At 47.3% G+C, this 25,526-nt stretch overlaps 1 protein-coding gene across 2 annotated transcripts in view; it reads left to right on the forward strand.

The window, feature by feature from the left end:
• The window catches only part of Tbx5 (T-box transcription factor 5), a 49,644-nt gene that overhangs the window by 19,651 nt on the left and 4,467 nt on the right, over positions 1-25,526 (forward strand). For both annotated transcript variants that reach the window (XM_076922619.1, XM_076922620.1), the window contains 2 exons: positions 552-643; positions 17,698-17,924. In XM_076922619.1, the coding sequence (XP_076778734.1) occupies positions 552-643; positions 17,698-17,924 (319 nt within the window). The remainder of the gene's footprint in view (positions 1-551; positions 644-17,697; positions 17,925-25,526) is intronic.

Below are 25,526 nucleotides of genomic sequence, written 5' to 3' on the forward strand. Positions count from 1 at the left end.
AGCCTCAGAAGTTGTTGGCGTTTATTGTACTGGGCAGCGTTTTACACCTGGGCCAGTCAATGCTGTCTGCAAAATGGTGAAATGGGGCACGGCTGGACCTTTGAATGCTTCGATCAAGATGTGTTTTTCTGCTATCAGGAGATTACCACGTTGTGTGGGATGTGCGGTCGCTATGTCAACACTCACGGCTTCCTAAGGAAGAGGGGCCAATGTTGAGGTTTCCACTTCCTTTGAAATGCAAAATGCCTAACACACACACACACACACACACACACACACACACACACACACACAGATGATAATGTAGAATATGAATTCAATTAATAAGTAAACCAAATCCAGGTTTCCTCTTCCTTTCAACATCGATCTGATCTAAGACGTTTCCAAAGCCTCAGCTGGGGTGTATCCTGTCCCCGTTGCTGTGAGGACTGCATTGTGTCCCCTGGGTTTTCCGGGGGTCCCTTTCCCATGACACTCATTATGCACTCTTGTCCCAAGACCCTCTTTTGATAATCAAGTATGAACCAACTTGCTCTCTCTCCTCCTCTCAGATCACACAGCTGAAAATTGAGAACAATCCCTTCGCCAAAGGCTTTCGGGGCAGTGACGACCTGGAGCTACACAGGATGTCTCGGATGCAAAGGTAAGAAATTGGGGCAGAATGCACCCCACAAATCCCCCCCACCAGCATCCATGCCATCCAACAGAGAAAGAGATCTCTCATTCCAGTCTTGGTCTGGTCTCTTGTCTCTCTGTCTGTCTGTCTGTCTCTTTGTGTGTGTGTGTGTGTGTGTGTGTGTGTGTGTGTAGGTCAAAGGTCAACACAGGTACCTCCCTCAATCACTTTTCCACCTTATTTTCGAGACACAGTCTCTCACTGAACCTGGGTTCTCTGATTCAGCCAGGCTGTTGGTCACTGAGCTCTAGGGAGACTCCTGTGTCCACCTCCCTACAACTGGTATTGCAAGCAAGTCTCACCATGCCCGGATTTGCCACAGGTTCAGGGGATTTGAACTCATGTCTTCACACACATGCAGCTGGCATTTTACGGAATGAGCCGTCTTCCTAGCCCCCAGCCCCTCTTCTCATAACTTTTAGGATCTGGAAGGATGCTTCTGGGCAGCCTGCAGAGTGGATGTCTGGGTATGAGACTGTGGAGTCTAGCCTGCCAGGGACCCAAAGCTACTCGAATGCCTCCTCTTCCTTTACTGTGTCCCATCATCCCCTCCTCCTCCTGAAACCTTCCCCCTTCTCATTCCCATCCATCTCAGCCGATGAAGGATGTTCTCTCTGCAGCAGCTCTCCATAAATGAGAGAGAAGTTAACAACTCCACTTCCTGGGGGTGAAACACAGACCAACTTGACACCAGGTGGTGTCCACGGCACCCTGGGGGTAGGGATGGGATTGGGGGTGGGGGTGCGGGTTGGGAGCCAGTGTTAAAAGTCATTTGCTAGTTTGACATATCCTGTGGTTGCAGCCGCTGACTTGACAAATAAAGGGGGGGGGGTGGAAGAAACGTACTCGAGAGAGGCTTGGGTCTGACTGAGAGGACTGAATGAGCACAGTTGGGTCGTCAGCTGCTCTCTCAACTCCCAGTGTGACCCGCTACACTGCAAGAATATTATAAATCACGTCTCGATACCCTTAGTCAAATGTGTGCACGAGCACACACACACACACAGGTACACACACATACACATAGGCACACACAGAGATACACACGCAGAGGTGGTATGCACGCATACAAACAGGTACACACACAGGCGCACACACATAGAGTTACACACACGTACATATAGGTACACACACAGGCACACAGATACACACACATGCACACACGCACAGAAGAATAACACATACACATAGGTACACACACAGGCACGCACATGCACACAGGCACACACACATGTGCACAGATACATATATACACAAGATCACACAGAGGCACACATGCACATGGGTGTTCTCTCTCTCTCTCTCTCTCTCTCTCTCTCTCTCTCTCTCTCTCTCTCTGGGTTTAATGATTCAAAATAAAATGAAATTATTGGTGATGCTCTGGAAGAAAAAGGAGGGTCATTAGATACAGGACACAGTCATCCAAGAAGAGTAAAAGACCATACAAGAGAAAGGGATAGAGGCTCATGGTTTTGGTGTCTAGACACTGCACTGATAACTATGTATTGTGAAATTAATGTAATTAAAAATATTCTTTTATTTGCATGGCTATCTTGCCTGCATGTAAGTCTGTGTACTGTGTACATTCAGTGCCACAGAGACCAGAAGAGGCCATCACGTCCCCAGGAACTGGAGTTATAAATGGTTGTGAGCCACCATGTGGGTACTGTCAATCTAGTCCAGGTCCTCTGCAAAGAACGAGTGTTCTTCACTGCCGAGCTATCGCTCCAGCCCCAGGACTATTTAAACTCAGGATTTTCAAAATGCATTTTGAAATTGCCAGTCGCTGTAGTTCTATGGTCAGAGGAGTCATTACCCACAATATTCCCATCTAATCAGAGTCAGATACAACTGTTTGAGCTCCCCACCCCCCACCAGCCAAATTCAGAGTCACATTCCACACTTGGTGACTTTGCTGTAAAGGTAGACACAGCCATTGCTGAAGCCTTGTCTGAGAGCTATAGGTGAAGGACCAAACTGGGCTACTTTATAGAAGCACAGGTCATCAAAGGGTCTAGCATCTCCCACCTGCCCCATCCTTCTTACAGGGGCATGGTGGACTGAAGAGGTCAGGAGGCTCCTCCCTCTCCAGCTTCACCAGGCCAACTGAGTGCATGTCTTTCTGTGCTAAGAACAGACTCAGGGTCTCACACACGATGAAGCCCAGTTCTACTGCTGAGCTTCCTTTCTGGCCACATTCTTCTTACTGTATCCTTCTTGACTTACACTGGAATGAAGCTCCTTTCTCCTCTGGAGTCTTCTCCTGGTAGTCCCACTGAGATGCTTGGAAAACACAAGCTCACAAGATCACTGTACACTTGGGAACTCTCTAGATTCTTATCCTTGTGGAGGGAGGCCAAGACCTCTTACCACGACTGACCACACCCTTTCTATCAGACTCTGCCCCCACTGTCTCTGTCTGCTCTGAATCTGTTTGCTTGTTCTTGTTTGTAGCCCTGGGGCCTGTGTTCAGTTTGTATCTCATCCTTCCCCTTTCTTCCCTGACCAGCTCTCAACATCAGTGGGTTTCTCAGGGCTCTTCCTTCCTTTAAGGATCTTCCCCTGCTGGACCCTGCTCTTTGGAAGCCCATATGAACAGGTGTCAGACGGGAAAGGAGAGGGGGGTGGCAGGGAAGGGCAGGTGTTTGAGAGCTAGGACACATGGATATGCTAACCAGTCCTCATCACAACCCCTATTCCTGTTTCACTGGGTCTCCGTCTGTCTGGGTGTCAGATGGAAAGTGGGAAAGAGACTGTGCAGGGGGAGAAAAAGAGGGGATGAGAAGAGAAAGGGAGGGGCAAGGAGGGAAAGGGAGGGGCTGGTCACCACTGTTTATCCTGGTGGAACTAGCCTCTCAGCCTAAGAGCCAAAGGTTTTTGTGGCCATGTGCGGAGTTGTGTTGTGAAACTAAGAGAAAGCTAGACCTTTTGGGGAATTAGACAGGGTGTTTTTTGCAGGTGGCCTTAGGGACTATGGTGGAGGAATCAAAATTTCCAAAGTGACGGTTTCAAGGTCAGTCAAAGCTAGGGGGTTTAGTCCTGGCCCTGTGTCAGTCATTGTGCAACTCTGGGGAAGCGAGTTAACTGTCCAGGGACTCAACGTTCTCACCTGTGAAATGGGCACAAATAACCATAGCTTTAAGGGCTTTGCAAAAATTACTTGAGAAAAAGTAGGCAAGGAATCTGGATCCTAGTCTATTCTCAGGATACTTTCCCTGATCCAGGAGGAAATCTCCCTGGGACTGTCAGTTCTAAGTTTGTTCAGAATTTATTTTGGGCTGTTGTCCCAGCCCCCCAGGTTGCAGTAGGTAGTGACAAGCAAGGACTGTGGCTCTTGGAGTCAACTGTGATAAAGGGCAGCTCACTGTTAATCTTGTAATTCTGTTTCCTGTCCTCCACACACCCGGTGACAGCTGACTCTAGAAGGAGGAGGAGGAGGAGGGATGAAATCTGGAAGAAGGGAGAGACAGAGGCAGGGCTCTAGAGGGTTGCACAGCTCTTCCACAGTGCTCACTTCTGGCTCGCCCAAGGCCTGGACAGTCATGCCGCTTTGCTCTCTTCTGATTCTGTGTTTGGAAAAACACGACAGTGACATGGCAGCTCACAACCATTTATAACTTCAGTTCTGTCACCCTTTTCTGGCTTCTGTGAGCTCTGTAAATACGTGCCACACAGATATGTATGCAGCCAACTCCTCATACACATAAAATAAAATACAATAAGTGTTTCTAAAAACAACAAGTAGGTCCTGGGTTTCCCAGTATTCATTCATGGTGTCTAGTTACAGGAGCCATCACCACTTATAATAAACACGGGAAAGCTGGGGGGGGGGGAATTAAATCACTTACATTGCCTGTTTCCAGCTTCCTGTGACAGTGCGCATGGTACCCAGGTGGCTTAGAAAGGGGAGGTGCCTGCAGTAAAAAACAAAAACAAAAAACAGCGTTCCTCAAGTCCTAAGAAGTAAGCAACTGGGGAGCTGAATTTAGAAGGTACACGGACTCACCCCGAGTGTCCGTGCTGTGATCTCAGAGATGTTACTGGGATGCTGGAGAGTGAGATTAAGTTAATAGAAGGGGAAGAAGGAAAGGGAAGAGGAGGGAAAGAGAGGAAGGAAGGAAGGAAGGAAGGAAGGAAGGAAGGAAGGAAGGAAGGAAGGAAGGAAGGAAGGAAGGAAGGAAGGAAACAGGAAGGCTGGTTAACTCCCAGGTGACTGAAGGAAAATGACTGGCACAGAGCAGCTGGGTGGGCCTCCGGAAAAGGTGATGCGGTGGAGATAACGCGCGCAGACAGCAGATATTCTGCGCCTGCGCATGCCAGCTCAGCCTGTAGAAGAGTTAGGATTCCATTGCTGCCAGAGACAACTGTACCCCTGCTTTTCGCTGTGGTTTCTGCCTTGAACTTGGCCTCTGTGGCCATGGACTATTCAGACAGCTTGAGAACTTCTGGGAACTGTAGGATCTGGGGCTGGGAGGACAGGGGTCAGGGAAGGTTTTATGGAGGGGCCACAGTAGCTTCCGGAAGGTCGGGGTTAAATGTGTTAGAAAGGGAAGTGGTGAGCAGGGTCTCAGAGAATAAACTTGAGAGGAGCGGAGGCAGGGCGAGAACTGCTCCTGGAACCTGGATATTGAGATGAGAGAGACAGCAGGGGACAGCTTCCATGTCCACCCCACACCACCCCGATTGCAAAAGAGGAAACTGAGGTCCAGGGACTCTTTCTAGAAAGGTTTTGATCTGTTCTTTTATTCTTCTTCCACTTTTATTAAATACTTGCTGTATGCACTGAGCAATACAAAGATGAGTCAACATACAGAGGAATCGGGGCTCAAATACAGATGACAGGCACTGAAACGGAGGGAGCCCTGGGTGGTTCTGGAGCTCCCCTAGCTCACAGAATACCTGTCTTGACTTTGAAAGGGAGGGTATTTGCGGATGACCAGGGCCAGTGCAACAGTGAAATGTTGTAACTCAGCTTTGTGGTATTGCAACAAAATACCCGAGGCAATCACCTTAGGAAGGAGAAAGTTTATTTCGAGTCACAGTTTCAGACCTATCAATCCAGAGCCAGTTCAAGACCTCCCTTTGGGCCTGTGGCAAGGCAGAACCCCAGGGCAGTGGCTCACCTTGTAGCAAGTTGGAAAGGGTGGTGGTGGTGGGAGAGGAGTTCCAAGATCCCGGTGAAGGGTGGACCTCTGAAACCCAGGTCCCACCTATTGTTTTTTAGAAACACTTACTATTTTATGTGTATGAGGACTTGGCTGCATGCATATCTGTGTGGCACATATCTACAGAGCTCACAGAAGCCAGAAAAGGGCAACAGACCTGAAGTTATAAATGGCTGTGAGCTGCCATGTTGATGCTAGGAATGGAACCTGGGTCCCCTGGAAAAGCAGCCAATGCTCTTAGCTGCAGAGACATCTCTCTAGCTCCGGGTCCTTCCCAAGTCTCCGATCCATGGATCTTTGGTAGAGACTTAACTAAACAATAACTATTGCTGTCAAACAAATGAATCCCAAACTCCCCGACTGGCCAGGCAGCCCTGCTTTTGATTTATCCGATTCATTCTCTGTAAGTTAACAATCCAAGCCAGCTAAAGGGGAACCCTCATTTCCTGAAATGCATCTGTAGGATGCATAAAGGAGAAAAGGGTGCAGGGAGACCCCAGTTCTCCCACAGAGGACCCCACAGCTATTGAAGACCCCCAAGTGTCATTTAGTTCAGGGAAACCCATGTACTGTTCTGTATAACATCAAGAGCAAGCCCTGCCTGTGAGTCCTAGGTCAGATCTGGGTGGAGCTTGTGGCTGAAGGAAGGAAAGGTAGGTTCCCAGGGTGTACACGCTTAAGATCTGCCTGCCAGCTTTTTGCAGGCTCTAGACTGCCTGTGCACCAGAACTCCTGTATGCTGCTTCTCCAACATGGGCTCTGTCTATACAGAAAGATTCTTAACGTCCTTCATTGGCCTAGGCAGAGTGACCAGGGACATGCTAAGGTATAAAACCATCCAGCTCACACAGAAAGACAGCCTAGCACTGAGCCATGGTGATGTCCCATGTTGCCTGTGCTGGGTGGTGAGATGGGTGCTTTCCTTAGTGAGGCCTCATTGCAGGTGCACCTGTCAGGGTCACAGAAATGACTGAGAGGCAGAGTCGTCGCTGTGACCAAGGATTCCCCGGGGGACTCCTCTTATATAGGTTGACGAAGGTTGAGAGGAGCTCCCTACTACAGAGTGAGGGATGGAAAGGAATCTCTTTCTAGAGGGTGAGAAGGTGGAGAGGAATCCCCTTTATAGGATGAGAGGGATGGAGAGGAGACCCCTTCAAGGAAAGGGGTGCAAAGGAACTTGCTTTTATAGGGTGAGGGAGGATAGAGAGAAACCTCTGTCTAACCAGCAAGGTGAGAGTGGAGAGGAATCTCTACAGGGTGAGGTGGGAAGATGAGGAATCCCCTTCTACAGGGTGAGAGGCAGGTATTTGAATTTGAGGCAGACACACACACACACACACACACACACACACACACACGCCACCCCTGTGCTTCTTGCTTCTCCTCAAAAGAATGACCTTGAGCAGTGGTGGCCTTTCTGCCACAGAGCTCTAGATTGAATGTCACTCACCCAAAATGTTTGAGCCGGGAAGCCTTTTGAGACTTGGAAGTTTTGCGAATTTTGGCTTGCTGTGGGCATTTAAGAGATTTCAACTCCACACCTAAGATTCATTTGTGTCTCAATACCTTGCACGCTTAGCCTTTGGGGAATATTGCACAGTATTTTTATAGTGCCCGTGGGTCCTTTGGATTACTTAATTTATCTACTTAATTACATAATTGGTCTTGTTTGTGTCCCGGGGACTGACCCCAGGCCTTTTGCACATGCTAAGCAAGTGCTATATCATTGAGACAAATCTCGAGTCCTACCTACTTAAAACATAATAATAATATGTGTGTGTGTGTGTGTGTGTACACGTGCGTGCATGTGCGCGTACGTGTGTGCTCATGAGGACAACTTCATGACATCAATGTCTTTCCTTTTGCCTCTATGTGGGTTCATGTCTTCAGGCTTCAGCAAGCACCTTTACCTGCTGAGCCATCTTGCCGGCCTTGTACTTTGTACATTTGATTGTAACAAGTGTGTGACTTTCCACTAGTCCAGGACACCCAGCTTGTGTTGACGGAGTCTTACCAGGAGCTAGCCAATTGTGTGGGCTGACACACTCCGAGGGATGTGATGGCTTCAGAGAGCAGATCAAGGAGTGATGCTACTCGTGTTTCGTTGCTCTTTTAATAGGAAGTGGTCCCCAAGGTAGACATTTGTAGACTTTGAGCTGTCCTTAGCCAGACAGAGTAGGGAAGTTTGGAGCTTAAGACTTGGTAGCCAGGTCAGAACTCACCCCCACCCCAGTGATAGTCTTGGAGGCACTCAGCCTGGTCACATTATATATGACCATTGTCTTCCACTTCTGCTTAGCCATGTATCACCCTTTCCACGGTGTCCCTCCCCCTTCTTAAAGTCCAGCGCAAGTGGTGGGTGCACACCTTTAATCCCAGCACTTGGGTGGTAGAGGCAGGCAAATATCTTGAGTTGAGGCCAGCTTGGTCTGCATAGCAAGTTCCAGGACAGCCAGGGCTACATAGAGAAACTCTGACACACCACACACACACACACACACACACACACACACACACACACACTCACACAAAATCAAATAAAATCAAGACAGGTGTGAAATACTCGCAGTATATACATAGGGGGGAATCTAACAATTTTAAGGGATTTGTGGGGCTGGGCCCTTCCAATGTTTCATTTCTTCTGTTGGAGAGTTCCTGCCTCTGCTTGTAAATCAGTTTTCAGCCTCTGACCATGCATGTCTGGCTTTTGTATGGAAGGTTTAGCGCTCTTACTTTCTCTGCTTGTGGCTAGAGGCCAACCGAATGCCCTGTTACAGAGAGGTGACCTGAGACATTTTTGCGCAGCAGCCCAGACTCCCCCACCCTCCTGTGATTCCGGGGGAAGCACTTTTATCTCAAACAAGAGTGAGGCTGTGAATGGAAAGCCGAGCTATGAGTGATGTAAAATGGAGGTTGTCTATAGAGACTCCATCTGGGATGTTGGGGAGCAGGTGGAATGGTTAAATAGCTCCCCGCTTTCTTACCTGCAGAATTACCCTCTCCTGTGAGCCCCTCATTTGTTTATCTACATGTTTACCATCTTTACTGAGGCATAATTGATAAAATGTTCATATAAGAAGCATGTAACTTAAAGCTTCAATATACAGAATGTGAAACAGGCCAATAAGACTGTCGGCACATAGCCTGGGCTAACTACCGTTTTCTTTTTTTCCTCTTTTTCTCTCACCTTCTTTCTCCTACCCTTTCCTCTCATCAGTCTTCCCCTTTCTCCTCCCCGTCCTTCCCCTCCCCTTTTTCCTCTACTCCCTTCACTTCTCCTGCCCTTCCCCTCCCCACTCCTCCCTCCCTCTCCCTCCCTCCCCTAGGAACACCTACTTCTTGCCTTCTGTGTATCACTACCCGCCAGGGGCAGCTCCCACCAACTCTATATTGTGCTGCTCTGTGTCTTTCTAGAGTTCTTTTTTTTTTTTTTTTTTGCATGCCCAGAATGCTCTATTCACTGACCAACATCTCTCCATGCCTTTTCCTCCAGTCTGTGGCAGCCACCACTCTGCTCTCCCTGCTGGAAGTTGGACCATTTTAGATTCCATCTAGGAAGGAATGTCTTACAGCCTATCTCCCCGTGTCTGGCTTCTTTCCTTTAGCATGCCACCCTCCAGGTTCACTCACAGTGTCTCAAGGGAGAGGATGTCTTCTTTTTGAAGGATGACTTCTACTCCACGGTACGCACAGTCCGCCCACACTCTCCTTATCCATTCATCCTCAGGCTTAGGTCATTTCAATTTCTTGGCTCTGGTGACCAGGACAGCGGTGGGCATGGGAATCCAGTGACCGATTCCATTCTTTTTGGATACAGACCCAGCAAGGGACTGCTGGACCATACAGTACTTCTATTTTTAGCGTTTGAAGGAACTCTTCAATGTTTCTCAGGATGACTGTGCCAAACCATATCCCCACCAGCGACGGAGAGGGTTCCCCTTTCTCCACCTCCTCGCCAACACCTGTTATCTCCTGTCATTGCGATAGCAGCCATCCTAGCAGGTGTGAGGTGACAGCCCTGGGTGAGACTGCCCCGCATTTCCCCAGAAAGTGAAGTTGACTCTTTCCTTATGGACCTGTTGACCATTTGTGTGCCTTTCTTGGAGAAACCTCTGCTCAGATAATTCATGGAATTTATATTTTTATTTAGCTAACTCTTTTGGGGGTGCTGTTGGTTGACCTCAGTGCTTTGACCTTGCCAAGTGTGCACCTTACTATTGAGCTATATATATAAATCCCAGGCTTCCACATTTTTACATCATCACCACCATCACCATCATCACCACCATCATCGTGTGTAGTACCCCCATCTATTTTTCAGCAGTATTTATCATACTTACAAGGGAGTTTGTTAGAAAGCAGATGTCTACGTGTCCCCGACAGTCTGTGGCTCTAGGATGGGACAAAAGCTTTGTTGGGACAAGTTCTTTCAAATGACTAAGGGAGAGATTCATTGTCCAGCCCTGCTTTATTCCTTGGCCCTAAGAAATGAGCAGACAGGTAGATGTGTAATCTTGATTTCTGATGACTGAGTCCCTGTGTGGCTTTTCTATAGAAAAGATGGCTTCTTTCCTGGTTCTGTGTTCAGGTCTGGCTAAGCATTAAAGTCACCCACAAGCTCTGACCAGCATTTTATCGTCAAACACGTAAGATATGAAGAAGACACAGGAGAATTAGAGCAAAATATCTGCCTGTATGTCTGCTCTGTCACACATATGTTCATCTGTCTGTCTGTCTGTCTGTCTGTCTGTCTGTCTGTCTGTCTGTCCATTTTTCCAGGCCATCTACCAGTCTACCCACATAACCATCTACCCATCCAGTCCCTCTGGCCATCACCCTTCTGTTGTAACAGATTAAATTCAATCTAAGTCACAGGAATGAGCCTTTTCAACTCAGACCCTTCAGTGTGTGCATCATCAATTCAATTTTTGTTCACATTTCTTCCTTTTATCTTAGATTTCCAGAGCAAGAGGCACACATTATAAGTTTACCTTTTGCTTCTTGACAAATGTACATAACTGTGAAACCTAAATCCCTGTCAAAATCTAGAACATTCCGTAAATTCCAATTATTCCTCTTATTAGCACATATAGGTATGTGTGTATGTATGCGTGTGTATGTGAGTGTATGTATGTGTCTGTGTGTGTCTGTGTATCTGTGTTATGTGTGTATGTGTATGTATGTGTGTATATGTGAGTGTGTGTGTATATGTGAGTGTGTGTGTGTGTGTGTGTGTGTGTGTGTGTAGGGTCAAGGTTAATGACAGGTGTCTATCTCAATCACTCACAACCATATGTATTGATGTGGGGTCCCTTGCTTAAACTTAGAGCCCGTTGACTCTGCCAGTCTAGGTACTGAGTTTGCTCCTGGGATCCCCTGTCTCTGCCTCCCTCACACTGAGGTCACAGGTGGGATGCCACACCCACTCAACATTATGTGGATGCTGGGAATCCAAACTCTGGTCCTCAGGCTTGTTCAGCGAATGGGTTGCCCACCCAGTCATCTCTTCCTGCTGTCAAGCTTGTCAGTTTTGAGAATTGTCAGACAGAAGGGAAGACTGTTTGATGGACAGACAGCTGGAGCTCACTAAGGCTTAGCCACATTCTCATCCCGTGTTCATGCTCTCCATGGAGTTGCTTCTGTTTGTCTCCCAGGTATCCTTCAGGGTGGGCCTTCCTCTTCCATTCCTGTAGATGCAAGAAATACAGCAAAGGGCCAAGAGACAAAGGATGCTGTGAGGGCCCAGGCTCCCCCATGATTCAGAGCTGTCTCAGCAGCATTTGCTAAGACCTATTTTGGACCATTGGACCCTTTTCAGGTAGTGGGCGGGAGTGCACACCTCTCCCTGGAAAAATGACAAGCCCAGAGTACTCAATCTTTGAGATGGGGCGGCAGCTCAGAGCCCACTCAGAGCTGATGGGTGCAAAGCGCTGCTTCCACATGTGTTGTACAGGATGGAGTGATGTGCACCCATTCTCCTAGCACTCAGAAGGCTGAGACAGGAGGATTGAACATTGGAAGTCACTTTGGCTATATAATAAAATCCCCTAACCTCTCCCCCAAACCCCCAAATGTGAGACTTGGGGTGTAGTTCAGTTGGTAGAATACTTATATAGGATTCACAAGAGAGTATCAGAAGATGAAGGCTTGGGGGAGGGATGCCTTAGCCAGTGAGAGCACCAGCCACTCATCTGGAAGACCTGGGTTTACTTCCTTCCTAGCACCTACATATCTGCTTACAACTGTCTATAACTCCAGTTCCAGGGGATCCAGTGCCCTCTTCTGACCTCCTTGCACACTAGGAACGCATATAGTACACACACACACACACACACACACACACAAACACAAGAAGAACTTTCATACACACAAAATAAAATAAATAGATCTAATTTTTAAACATAAATTTAAAAGATCTAGAGAGATAGGCTTGGTGGTTAAGAGCACTTGCTGCTCTTTCAGAAGTCCTGGGTTTAATTCCCAGAACCAACATAGTCCAGTTCCTGTAAGTGATCTAATGCTCTTTTCTGGCCTCTGTGGAGATCAGACACACATACACAGTCATGCAAAACAACCATACACATTCAAAACAAAACTAAAACAAAAGTTGAAGGTCATCCTTGGCTGTATATTGAGTTTGAGGACAGCCTGGGCTCCCTTCTTTCTCTCCTCTCCTTTACTGAGTTCTATGTCATCACACATGATAAGCCTTCCCATCTATCTACAATCTTACAACTCCTGGAGGCAGCTGCCATTATGATCCCATTCTACAGAAGGAGACAGAGGCATGGAGGAAAGAGGAATCCAGGAAGTCACCCACCACATCTGTGGCTGGGTGCCTGAGTATTGGGAATCCACTCAGCCAGGTTAGCATCAGAACCAGGAGCCAGTTGGTGCTGTTACTCTTTCTAGAGTTGTATAGCCCCATGGCCCCAGAGCTAGCAAGGGCTAGCAAGAGAGAGGAGAAGTCCTTCGGAGATCTTGGTCCCTCCCAACCACACAGTCCCAGTGGGAAATTTGTGTAAGGTATTTGTGTCTATTTTCCACAGTGAGCCGATTTCCTGCCCTTCTATCATGAGAAATGAGAATCAAATGCGTGTCACCCAGGGTGTGCCCTCCTGGTTCTAGTGGTGCCCACATATGTCAGATCAAAGTAACTTCCTCAGGTGGATTAGAAGGTGAACATACCAGAAAGCTCCCTGGGGGCAGAATTTGCCTGGCCTGTTTTAATTTCGGTCTCAGAGGAAAAAGGAGAGCCAATGAAAGAGGAATTTACCGCACAAGAACAGGGCTTTCCCAGCCCTCACCCCGCTTTGGTTGTTTAAAAATGCTGCCAGAAACTGGGTAAAACATCTCCCGGAGTAAACAAAACTGAACAAAAGCATCCCGCCACACCAGCTCCCTTGCCACCTGCTTTCGTGAAAAGGCCGATTCAGCCCCGCTGCAGTGTAGTGGGAAGGTTCATTAGCTGGCGGAGGCCGATGGTGCAGTTTGGCCCTCGATTTCAATATTCCCTTGTAATGTTTTACAACCCAGAGCCGTGGACAATGGCGTCATTCAGTACACTCCCCGCTCAGGGAGCCTGAGTCAGGGAGGGTCTGGTTAGTGGGTTATGGCACCAGGGAGAGCCGAGGAACTCAAGATCTGGCTTGTGTCTGGTGCCTTGGATCAGGCTGGTCGGTGGGATGAGGGATGGAAATGGCGGGCGGACAGACAGACAGACAGACAGACAGACAGACCGTAAAAGCAGCAGGCTGTCGTGAGCAGTGCATCTTGTCCAGTGACCTCGACCTTGTCTTCTTGTAGCAGGTCCCCAACTCTGTGGTCATTAGCTGCTTTATAGAAAGGTGCAGGTGGAGCCTGCACCCACCACTACCTCCAAGTTTCTCTGAAAGAGTTTAGGAGCAAGAGTGGACTTCCAATAACACTCAACAGTTGTCTCTCTTTTCAGCCCAGCCCCTCTGACCCTGAATTTTCTTATCTGTATGGTAATTCTTAAATATTCCCATGAAATGAGGAAGGATCTGGGCTCAAAAGAGGGAAGACATTGAAGGCAGTCAGCATAGTGGCTGGACCACGGATTGTGGAGGTGATGATGATGGGTTTGGTAGAGATGCTGCTGCTGAAAGGGGGTGATGGTGGTGGATGATGAAGGTGGTGGTGCTGATGCTGATGGTGGTGTTTAGTGCTGCTGATGATGGTAATGATTATAGTGATGGTGATAGTGGTAATTATGGTGAAAACCTGCTCTCCATGGCTGGCACACACACATACATACACACACATACACACACACAGAGACAGACAGACAGACAGAGACAGACTCACATACAAACACATACACAAATGCACAAATACATAGACATACACAGACAGACACACACATAGACACACAGAGAGATACACACAAGCACACAGAGAGAGAGAGAGACAGATAGACAGACAGAGACAGACTCACATACAAACACATAGACACACATATACAGACACACAAACACATAGACATACACACACTGACACACATACACACAAACACACAGACACACAGAGAGATACATACAAACACACACACACACACACACACGCGCCCCCTTTCAACCTCCACTGTAATTCTGCAATGCTCCGGTTTCTTCATGGACATTTTTAAGCTGTAGAAGAAAACAACCCACCTTCCCATCCAAAGCACCACAGTGATGCCGCCAGAGAGATGCTAGCAGCCCCTCTGACTGATTCATCCTTTGATTGGTCCACGAGGAGCTCCGTGGGGACCACCCTGCTGTGGTATACTTCGGACATTTCCTTCCCTGTGTCCCTCTCGTCTCACTGGATGGAGAAGTCACGCCGCCTTCCCTTGCCCACAGCTTGGCGCCTGTCAGATGGCCTCAGGACACAGAATCTCAGGCACTAAACGAGATGTTCCTGATACATGCTGGGGATGGTGTTTGAAGCTCCTTAGAGGGAAACAAGCTGTGAGAGACACGTGGTTATTGGGGATAATATCACTTTTCCACTTCTGGAAGTGTTTATAAAACAGGGTTTGGCCTTTCTTGGGGTGAGTAATTCTGCAGTTTGGCAAGGCTGGATGGGAGAATTCCACGGAGCATGCTGGTACGCTCCCTTGTAAATTCCCTCAGCCAATATTTTTAGAGGCTTATTTTCTTTAATTAAAAAAAATAACCATCACTGTTAAACATATAAAACCCCAAACGATTTCTCCCTTCCTCCTGGAGTGCTGACAGCCCAACACTTGACCTCAGCAGACTCAGGCTTGAATTGCCGGTGAGATTTGATGGCTTTGGTACCGTTTTATTATTGTGCCTTTTCTTTTATTCTTCTCGTTTTTTCCATTACATGGATTGAAACACAAAGCCAGCGCTCTTAAGCTAATGCCATTTTGCTTAGCCTTCTGGCTGACTGGTGGTGGTATGGCGCACATCCCAGCTGGAATCCAAGATGGCAGAGCCTCCCCTACTCTCCCCCCTCCCCCCCCGGGGAAGCATAGCTAAAAGACTCTTGGGTGTCAGGAGTGGTGGGTTATGAGTGTTACAGAAACTTGGCAGCTCCTGTGTGTCCTGCCTGGCCACCATGATGTGTTTCCTTGTAACAGAGGCAGATGAAGAGAGTAGAGGTTATATCCCTGGTGTATAGAAAGGGGTCTTGAGTCCAGGCCTCTGCTTTAGACATTGAAAGGAGTGTTTATGGAATAGGTGGGTTAGAATTCTTTCTGGTTGCATCTTACCAGTTCTGGGTCTTTGGGCAAGTTGTCTAATCTGTGGGATTCAGTTTCCTAATCTGTAAAATGGGCACAGAAATCATAACCTCATGACAGCATCATGGGAAGGATACCATGGGCTCTTGCTGGTGGCAGTGCATATGGAACTTGTGTAGTGTATGCTTTAGATTTTATTTCTTTTTTTTTTTTTTGGCATTTAGGTATTAAAACTCGGGGCCTCATATGTCCCACAGGAATACTCTACTACTGAGCTACAGGCTTGTCATTAATTAGCTAATTACCAAATTGGGGTACTGGGAATTGAACCCAGATCCTTAAGCTTGTCAGGCAAGTACTCTGCTACTGAGCCACATCCACATCTATGTATCTGTATGCATCTATGTATATATCTATGTATGTATCTATTTATGTATCTATGTATGTATCTATTTATGTATCTATGTATGTATCTATGTATGTATCTATGTATGTATATATGTATGTATCTATGTATGTATATATGTATGCATGTATCTGTCATCTATTTATCTATCTATCTTTTATCTATCATCTATATCATCTGCCTCTCTCCCCCTCCTCTCTCTCTCCCCCTCCCCTCCTCTTCTCTTCTCTCTCTCTCTCTCTCTCTCTCTCTCTCTCTCTCTCTCTCTCTGTGCTGGAAACTGAGCCAAGAGCCTCCTGCATGCTAGGTGAGTGCTCTACTTCTGAGCTACACCTCCAGTCCCGGTTTGCACACTTTAATTTCCACAAGTAAACATTTGCTTTAGCTGCAGGAGAGGAGCTGGGTTTACCTCGAGCACATTGCCTACCACATGTGATTGCTCATGGTAACACTAGACCTATTTGGATCAAAGCTCACCATGAGAAATGCCTGAAAAGACATTTGATTCCAGATCATGACTAAATAAATAAACAATACGTAAACAAACTCTGACATTTCAAATTTCCCGATCCGTAGGTGCCTTGGGTCAGAAAATGTTCCTAGCCTGTCTAGTGCCAGGGGTCTCTGGCTGAGTGTCGAAACCAATACCTTTCTCAGAACACTGTAATTAAAATTCACAAAGCATGTACTCTAGACAGGAGACTAATAGTGTTGAAATGGCCATCAAATTATCATCATTGTTGTTATTATTATTTTGGACTCTTAATCCTCCTGCCTCTACCTCCCAAGTGTTGGGATTAGATGTGTGATCCACTATGCCAGGCTTATTTGGTGCTGGGGATCAAATTCTGGACTTCATGCAATCTAGGCAAACACTAGTTTGCCAAGTTACATCCTCAGCTTCGAAGGGACCAGATTCTGAGACCCCAGAAGGATAGAGGCTCAGCAGGCTGTGTGAGCGATACATTTGGTTCTGCCTCATCTGGTTCCATGGCTTCTGTCTTTTTTTATCCTCCTTTCCCTTCCTTCCCTCCTGACCCCTTTCCCTGTCTCTCTTCTCCCTATAGCGGCAGCAAGGACGACGGACCCCTGTCAATCTTCTCATTCACTCTCTCAGCATTATAGTCACTTGAAAATTATTTAATTTTTAAATTTTACTTTTAATTATGTGTATGTGGCGGGGGGAGGGGATTGTGTGCACATGAATGCAGATACAAACTCCACAAGAGGGTGTCGGCTGCCCGGGAGCTGGAGGTATCATTGGTTGTAATATGGGTGCTGGGAACCAAACAACTACTGAACCATCTCTCCAGCCCCCAAGAATTCCTTCGTTTTCTTGTTGTTCTTGTTATGATGATGATGTGTATGTGGGACTGTGCATCGTGAATGTGATATGTGTGTGGGGTATGCTTGTACCATACCCCACATAGTGTACACATGGACATCAGGGTAGCACAGCTTTGTGGAGTCAGTTCTCTCCTTTCACCTTTACATGGGTTCCAGGGATTGAACTCAGGTCTCTGTTTATGCAGCAAGCACCTTTATCCACGAAGCCATCTTGCCTGCCCATTCATGGCCTGGGATGCCAGGAGTCACTGGCCTGGATCATCAAAGACAACCCCCCCCCCCCAACTAGTTTCTTATTTTGTTGATTTTTCTGGTGGACTCAAGGCTCAGCAAGGAGGTGAAGTTCCGTCCAGCACTGGTGAATGTATTTTTCTCTTTGTCTTCTCCCCTTCAGTAAAGAGTATCCCGTGGTTCCTAGAAGCACCGTGAGGCACAAAGTGGCCTCCAACCACAGCCCCTTCAGCAGTGAGACCCGAGCTCTCTCCACCTCGTCCAATTTAGGGTCGCAGTACCAGTGTGAGAACGGTGTCTCTGGCCCCTCCCAGGACCTTCTGCCCCCACCTAACCCATACCCACTGGCCCAGGAGCACAGCCAAATTTACCACTGTACCAAGAGGAAAGGTGAGTGTATTAGGCCTGTTGGGCCCTGCCTTTACTGCTCGCCGCCATGAGGGGGTGGGGGGTAGGAGTGGTCGCCACCATGTGTGGGGGGGAGTACATACTGAGATCTGTTTGCTTTTTATTTATTTATTTATTTATTTATTTATTTATTTATTTATTTTAAGTAAGTAACACAGAAATATAGAGGTGATAGGAAATTCAAACTATGTAGGTAAAAGTATGAGGTTCATTTAGTATATCTCTCAGTTCAGCCTCTCCCTGGAGAGGCTATAAAATGTCCAGATTTACTTTACTCATTTATAAAGCATGTTTGTATGCAGCACATATATGCGCACATACATGAACACATACATATACACATAGACATAGACATAGACATATACACGTATCGTAATGCAAACATGTACTTATACACACATACATACACACAAATGTATACACATACATACACATATACACATATATACATACACACATAACACACATACATGTACACAAACATATACACATACATACATACACACATAACACACATACATGCACACATACATATATACATCATACATACACACATAACACACACATATATACACACATACATACATATAACGCATATATACACACATGCATACACACATACATATACACAAACATATACACATATATGCATAACACACATACATATACACATACACATATACACACATAACACACATATACACACATACACATGCACACATATATATACACACAAAGACACACATGTCACACACACCATACATACAGTTCACTCTCCTTTATCAAAAATGAGAAATCAATTTTTCCTTAAGCCATCTGAGCCAAAAGGTCTGTGTCAGAAAAAGAAACGTCCACCAGCCTCCTTTGGGAGCCAGAACCACCATAATTAACATGGACAGTGTGGTTGAGTTCAGCTTATCTGAACATTTGTTTGTGTCTGTGTGTTTTGAAACAAGGTCTCATTCTGTAGCCCAGGCCGGCCTACATCTTGCAATCCTCCTGCCTCAGCCTCCCGACTGCTTATTTACCCTGGGGTTCTCACTTTGTAAATGGGGACAGGTGTCTCAGAGTATCTGGTGCCCATCAACACCCAGCAGGCTGCAGCTATCCCAAATAGGTGGCATGTAGTCACTGTGGGTACTGAGTCCCTGGAGGATGTGAGGAGATGGTTGCTGTGAGGTCCACCAGGGTGGAGATAGCTTTCACTCCACAGCCTTCAGGGTCAGACACCAGGGGTGCAGCTCCCCTTTGGGAGATGGGAACTTTTTTTGTGAATATGGGCTCATATTTAATGTTTATCTTCTCTGTTTTAAATGAGACTGTAATTCAAGCTCAGGGTGGGATGTGTCTTGTGGCTTGATGTGAAGGTGCAGGTTCGTGTGTAAGCTGTGTGCTTGTCTGGCTGGGCACAGTCAATGATAACTCTTTTATTCTCAAACACCTAAGTCATAGTCCCTCACGCCACAAGCACCAGTTCCGCGCCTTCAGAAGTCCAGCGACCTGTTGCTGGACTTTTGTTCACCAGCAGGCGCTACCGGAAAAACTGCTGTAGTAGAATTAATTCTCAGGAGCCAGGCTTCCCAGAGGAAGGAAGCCAGGTCTGACTGACTAGTCTGAATGCCCCATCCTCGTGTTTGGAAAGAGAGACACGCTGGCGTTAGTCCTTGCCTGGGGATGATGTCTGACTTCCAGATGGACCCAAACCCATTCAAACTCTTTGGATCTCCAAGGCCTGAACAATGTCACCACAACAGCCCCCCAGCCCGGCTCCCCCCACATCCGCCCCCGGTGTGGGCTGGATACCAGATGCGGCAAGCTCCTCTGTTCTCTCAACTCTCAGAGAGGGAAAGAGTATCCAAGGAGAAGTTCTTGTTCAGATATCCTGTCTAGTGTGACATTAAAAGGGTCTTCACTTAGCTTGGTCTCTGAGTAAGTCTTCTCCCAATGTAGGTATGAGGAATATTTCTGACAGGTGGTAAACTGAGGCACAAAAAAGGCTCATGGGTTTTTCCTTCTAAGACAGGGCCTTACCACTTATCTTAGGCTGGCATCAGACTTTTTTTTTTTTTTTTTTTGGTTTTTCAAGAAAGGGTTTCTCCGTATAGTCCTGGCTGACCTGGAACTCACTCTGTAGAGCAAGCTGGGCTTGAACTCAGAAATCTGCCTGCCTCTGCCTCCCAAGTGCTGGAATTAAAGGCTGTACCACCACTGCCCAGCAGACTTTCTATGTAGCCCAGGCTGGTCTGAAACTTGTTGTGTAGCTCAGGCTGGCCTCAGACTCATTGCATAGCCCAGGCTGGTTTTGAACTCCAGTCATCTGCCTCAGCTTCCCAAGTACTAAGGTTGCAGGCACACACCACCATATCCATTTGGCCAATGGTTCGTGAAGGTGGAATTAGGAGGTGAAAACCTTGTTTGCACGCTCTGTACCCTGCGTTTCTCACTGCCACGAATTCTTATCTGGTGACACTGTCACCAGACTCAACATGTCACCTCCTGCAGGGGATTGTGGCAGGGATGGGTCCTACATGGCCAAAAAGAGCTCAGCAGGTTTGCATAAGGGAGCTTTGTCGATTAAATTAATGCCAGGCCAGAGAGAGAGAGAGAGAGAGAGAGAGAGAGAGAGAGAGAGAGAGAGAGATGAAAAGAACCAAATCCCATTTAGGGTCAATCGTCACAGCATCATCTTCAACCATGCCCTCTGTATGGATGTGGTAGAAAGGCCACAAATGCAAAGCGAGGAGGCAACCTCCTCGGTTAGGTGACTGGCCTTCAGACTCCTCAGGTGAATTCAGAATCAACGCAGCAGGGCTGGAGAAAGGGTCTATGTGTCGCAGAAAGGGCTGCAACAAACCCTGGCAGTTTGCAGTCAGGTGACCCTGGGAAATTGCTTCACTTTTCTGGGCTTTGAGTACCTCTGATGCAGGTCGAGGATAACTGTAAGCCCTACCCATTACACTGATGAGATGAGAGACTACATGGGAAGTACCTGGTCTGCTATTGGTATGGCTGAGCACCCTCAAAGTTTCTGTGACCACTTCCCTATCCTTTACAGAGGACGTGCTGTCCCAAGCAGCACACTGTCCCAAGCAGGCTTGAGCATTGCATAAGTGATGATAGAATTGCTTAATTAAAATTCCAATAGGGCCTGGACTGAGAGCTCAGTCAGCAAACATTCCCCTTACAAGCTTGACTCTCCAGAACCCATGTATGAAAGGAGCCAGGTATGTGGGCACCCACTTATAAGCGTGGTGATGAGGCCTGCTGGTCAGCCAGCCTTGCCTAACCAGCAAGTTCCAGGTTCATGAGGGACCTTGTCTTAAATACCAAGAATGAATGGTACCTGAGGAGTGACAGCTCAGGCTGTCCCCTGATCTCCATGGACAAGGCCCATGCAAACATCAACACACACACACACACACACACACACACACACACACACACACACACACACACACAGAGAGAGAGAGAGAGAGAGAGAGAGAGAGAGAGAGAGAGAGAGAGAGAGAGAATGAATACTGAATGTAAGAACAGACTTGGTGTGGAATTGGGGAAAGTGGGAGGCAGGTAGGAGAAGGGTAAGAGTAGGGTGGGTACTTTCTGGGGAAGGGCTAGCATGTGGGTGCCCAGATCAAAGGGCAAAGGGTAGAGAAAGAAGACTGGAGAGAAAGGCGGTGCCAGCTGGATGCGTCCTAAACCATTTCCATCAGAGGCTCCAGTGTTATCTGATGGGAGACCATCAGGGGGCCAGCAGCCTGCAAGTGTCATGGCTAGGGGTTGTGTTTAGCAGGGCCACTTTGCTGTGATAGGAGGGGACAGAAATGACACCAGACACCTGTTGAGAGGCAACTGTAGGTTGTGGGGCCTGCATTGCTCAGAGCTGCAGAAGGGAGAGGAACCAGAGTTTGGGGACTTGTTCGAGATAAGAATGTGGAAACAATGTTCCCCTCTGTCCCTTCAGATTGGATGCTAGAACTCAGACAGATGGTGGTATTTCCCCAAAGTCCCCTAGCTACTGAATGGCCTGGCCTGAGATTCCCCAGTGAAGTCAGTGGACTTGGGGCACACGTGTTTGTGTGTGCCTGTTTTCTAAAGAAAGCCTCTAGTATTCCCACATGCCTCTGCTCTCCTCACCACCTTCTATACTTCCATCCCCCCCCCCCCCAAAGGGAGCTTAGGTGACAGAGAAGCCAATGGGGTCACAAGGCAATTCATCATCAGTCCCCACAGTGTGAGGAGATAACAAATCGGGAGGCTTCCTTCCAGTTTGGGACTCCCTAGGAGTGATAACTCCGTGGGTGGTTCCCCTCCCCCCTCTCCTCCCCCCCCCCCCCCCCCCCCCCCCCGCCCCAGCCTGGCCCTGCTATCTGACTTCCTCTCATTGTCTGTCTGCCTTCCAGCCAGCCCAGGAGCCAGGCCCCATGCAATGTCAAAGGGCCCAGCGGGCCAGCAGCCTCCTCTCCTGTTAGGACCAGGCTGTCTCCAGCCTATCTCTCCTACTGAATGGAGTCAAAAAAGCTGGGCAGGTCTTTTATCAATGCCACTCAATCAAACCCAGGATCGGAGCACTTGTCTGTCTTCCCTCAGACTACCCTGACTCTCTCACCATCCTTTCATTAGCAAACAAACTGACCCAAATAAAAATTTAGCAAAGACATTATGGCACTGGTTATCAAAGGGAAGTCATCGATGGAGACAGGGAAGGAGTGGGGGGGGGGGCGGGGGGGGCGGGGGGGGCGGGGATAGTGGAAATGGTTCCACTGTGTGCTTTTCTCCCCAGGCTGTGATGTTTGTTTCGAGTAGTTTCCATGTATTTGTGTGTGTGTGTGTGTGTGTGTGTGTGTGTGTGTGTGTGTGTGTGTGCGCGCGCGCACATATGTCATGGAAAAGCTAAGTCTGCTGAGTTCAAAGCACAACTTGCAGGAATTGACCCAGGCCTTCTACTATGAAGGTCTCAGGGATCGAACTCAGGTTGCCTGGCTTGTCAGCAGGTGCCTTTGCTGACCTGACCTGACACTGTGTGTTTTTAAAAGCAACTTCAGGGTCTTCCCTTAATTGAATTATTTAGGGAAGCCTGAGTTGGAGAATTCCCAATCCTCATCCCTCAGGGGACAAATGGTGTACTATGCACTAATATCAGATTTTAAGGTTAGAAGGATGACTGACAGAGCCGGGTGCAGTCATCAAATACTAAGAGCACTTATAACCCAGGCCCTGTGAGGAGAAAGCAAGCAGGAGAGAGACCTGTTCTTACGAAACATGCATTACAAAACAGAGAGGCAAGGATGAGAGTAGCAGATAAACTCGTGGTGGTCGTGGGGTCTGAGACAGGGTGTTTCCATTTTAACTTGAAATCTTCCCATGATACCATTTCAGTGTCTCCATTTTAACCGGAGTTCTGAGAGTTTGGAGCGTATATGTTCAAAATCTGTCATCCAGTCATTTATCTCTCTATCTAACCATCCATCCGTCCAGGCATCCATCTATTTATTCGTTCATCCATCCACCCACTCACCCATCCATCCATTTGTCCATCTATCCATCCATCCATTTGTCTATCTATCCATCCATCTACCCACCCACCCACCTATCCATCTACCCATCCATCCGTCCATCCATCCATCTATCCACCCATCCACCTATTTATCTACCCACCAACCTCTCTATTCTTAATTTGCCCAACTATCTTATCTATCCACCAATCTATCCACTCACCCATTTATCTATCCATTTACCATCCATTCACTTCTCCATCTATCTATCTACTCATCATCCATCCATCCATCCATCCATCCATCCATCTGTGCCAATGTTACAACCCTCCATGTTGGTTGAGCCTGCTGAGTTACACTAACAGCCGAAAGCCCAGAGCCACCTGTCCTCACTGTTTTGTGACTCAGTTCGTCTGAATTACAGCCATCTCCTGACTCCCTGCAGACCCCTTCCTTAGCTGAGAGCTCCATACCCTGGCTTCCAGAGTCTCTGTCTGTGGAAACACCACATTTCCCTGTGTGAACTCAGCCAGCAAGGGATGTGACCCACTTGGGAACTGTGACCATATTTGCTCAATAGGATCAGTGACTTAAAAAGTGTCTCTGGGAAGCTTCCAGCTCTGGAATCCACCCAAATACCTCGGAGCACTGGATGACCTTCAGAGAGCCATCTGCCTAGTCTGCTGAGAAAGAAAACGGGAGAGAGGGAGTAGACATGGGTTATGCCGAGAGATAAGATTTGAAGTAAGAGAGTCCAAGTGCTAAGCTGACTCACTGGGCAAGGCAGACAGACTTGGTATTTCCTTAATTAAACCTAAGGAAGACTTTGGGGATTGTCCCCATGCACAGTTAGGGACTTTACAAAACACGGCTACTTGGAGCATAAGCATTGGAGTCATGATGCTGTGTGCCTTAAAGCCAGTGTTCTGGGTTCATCACTGAATGGTTTTATCCAGAGTTAAAAAAACAAAACAAATAAACAACGAACACATACTTCTAGAAAACTCCAAAGGTGCAGGTTTTCCTATAGTGATTGGGTGGCCAGACTCTGGAAGAACTTCCCTGTTACTCAAGAGACTTAGCAGAGTTGCAAGTGTCCTTGGCCACTTTTCCGACACACACTCTCTGCAGCAGAATCGTCAGGTCTCTGGCTAGTCCCTCTGGAACACTTGACGTCTGGTTAGGGCACTTTGCATAGCCAGGAAGCTAAACTCCACCCAGGCTATTAAACTACTAGAGCCGTATCTTCCCCCAGACAAACTTGGAGATTACATGGCGGTGCATTGATCATGTCTGACCTGAAGTTTAGACCCTGTGATGAAGCCTGGGAGGAATCTGAGAATCCTCAGTTCTAGCTTTCATCAGGAAGCTAGCTTTGGAGTTTCTCTGAGCATCTTGGACCAGATATTTTTTGGGTATTACAGACTGGAATGTATAATTTTATGATTTTCCAAGCTACGTTCTGACCTTTTTCTTATTATTTTCCCCACACCCCCTGTTTAAACTTGTAATGAATCTGGAAGGGATCAAAAACTTAAAAAAAAAAAAAAGGTTTTTTTTTTTTTTTTTGCCTTTTTTTTTCTCCTGCCAAGGGTACCCTGCAGCTGTACTTTCTGTTGTTGAAAAGGGGAACACCCTAGTTAATAATAATAATAAAAATGTCCAAATCTGTGAGCCCAGCAACAGTGAGATCGTTGAGTATAAGGTCTGGTGGGCAGAAGGAAGATCGGAAGGAAGGAATCAAGGTGGCAGATGTGGAAATGAGCTGAGGGTGGCTCCGTCAAGAGTCCAAAAACCCTAGCTAGCTGAAAGGTGGAAAAAAAAATAAATAAACACTGCAAAACATCTGGATGTCTTCAAACATCTGCATGGTTGGTACCGTGTGCACAGGACACCTGCAAGAGTGACTGCAGTTTTCTTGGGGGTGGAGTTTTGATTTATTTTTTTGGTATGAATGTTTGGGTACCCCATAGGGTTCCCAGATGTTTTGCAGAATGTCCTGCTAAAAACAAATGTGCATGCTGTTAGGCAGGTACAACCCACACCGTGTGGGGAGGCGTCTGAGCTGCCCACTAGTGTCACCTGGGGAACA

The sequence above is a fragment of the Arvicanthis niloticus genome, chromosome 24 (assembly GCF_011762505.2).
Source record: "Arvicanthis niloticus isolate mArvNil1 chromosome 24, mArvNil1.pat.X, whole genome shotgun sequence".
Taxonomy (NCBI): domain Eukaryota; kingdom Metazoa; phylum Chordata; class Mammalia; order Rodentia; family Muridae; genus Arvicanthis; species Arvicanthis niloticus.